We start from the raw sequence: 1,022 nt of genomic DNA, 5'->3' as shown, positions 1-1,022 counted from the left end.
CCTTCATTTATTTAAAGGAAGCATGAATGTTGAATGCTTTCTACAGGTTTCAGAGCAACCACACGATGTGTTTGTAAGCTAAGAATTGCATTATGGAGCTTATTTTAGATTTCCTGTAATGTTTTTCAGGACTTGTAAACTAAGTGGCAGCAACTTCACAATGGCTTCAGTGGACATCCTCTACATAGACATCACACGCCGCTGGTCAGGCGCGACGCCCGACTCCAGAGAAGCAGGTAACGCCATACTCACAAACGCACAATAAATTATCACAAAAGGAAAAAATATGTGGAGGACAGAGAGCACGGGTGTCCTCGAGACTCGGCGCAAATACTGTGCTTGGAGATAATTGCTTGTCATTCTTTGTCAGATTTCCTCTGACACTGTAATTGAAATGAGCAAAGATCACACTGTGACAATGGAGAAAACTACCCGACATGAATTATTCAGACGTTGCACCTTCCGAGGAATGTTTGCGAGGCGGAGCGGATGGATGGAGATCACATGGACGAGCATGGAGGGGCCTGTACGGAGGAGATTGTGGACTGAATTTAGAATAAGCTCATACGTATTCAGGAAGGCTGGAGTCAGCGTCTGTTATTGTGTGTGTGGGTGCACTGCAGGACTTGTAAGGGACCAAGAACTGGGATAAAACTTAGAATTCACAAATATATCTATTCCAGTTAGACTTGGGATATGCGACAAATTAAAAAAATTTACATCTAAATGTTTTCTTGCACTATGGATCTCTTCGATTTCTAGGTGGAGAACAGAGAAAGTAGAAAAATCTGTAAAACCTAAAATTCAAGTGAGAGTCTTCAGAGATGGAGGTTGGACTTTCCTCTCGTCTCATTAAATCATTTAACTGAGTTATGCTTTAGAAAATGATGCCAGCCTCTTCAAGGGTACAACAAACATTTCTTATGTGTTATGATTACATATATAAGTTGTTCTACTCAACCTACAAACTACTGTAAAATATCCACTTTCAAGGTTTAGATGATATCATTCAAATCTAAGAG

At 40.4% G+C, this 1,022-nt stretch overlaps 1 protein-coding gene across 2 annotated transcripts in view; it reads left to right on the top strand.

The window, feature by feature from the left end:
- Positions 1–1,022, top strand: part of ttll11 (tubulin tyrosine ligase-like family, member 11) — a gene marked incomplete at its 3' end in the record, with an annotated part of 26,375 nt that overhangs the window by 22,613 nt on the left and 2,740 nt on the right. For both annotated transcript variants that reach the window (XM_042218797.1, XM_005917215.3), the window contains 1 exon segment: positions 130–236. In XM_042218797.1, the coding sequence (XP_042074731.1) occupies positions 130–236 (107 nt within the window).

This window comes from Haplochromis burtoni, unplaced genomic scaffold (assembly GCF_018398535.1).
Source record: "Haplochromis burtoni strain Fernald_Lab_line unplaced genomic scaffold, NCSU_Asbu1 Contig_23, whole genome shotgun sequence".
NCBI lineage: Eukaryota > Metazoa > Chordata > Actinopteri > Cichliformes > Cichlidae > Haplochromis > Haplochromis burtoni.
The sequence above is the reverse complement of the archived record's forward strand: the minus strand, read 5'-3'. Positions and strand labels throughout refer to the sequence as shown.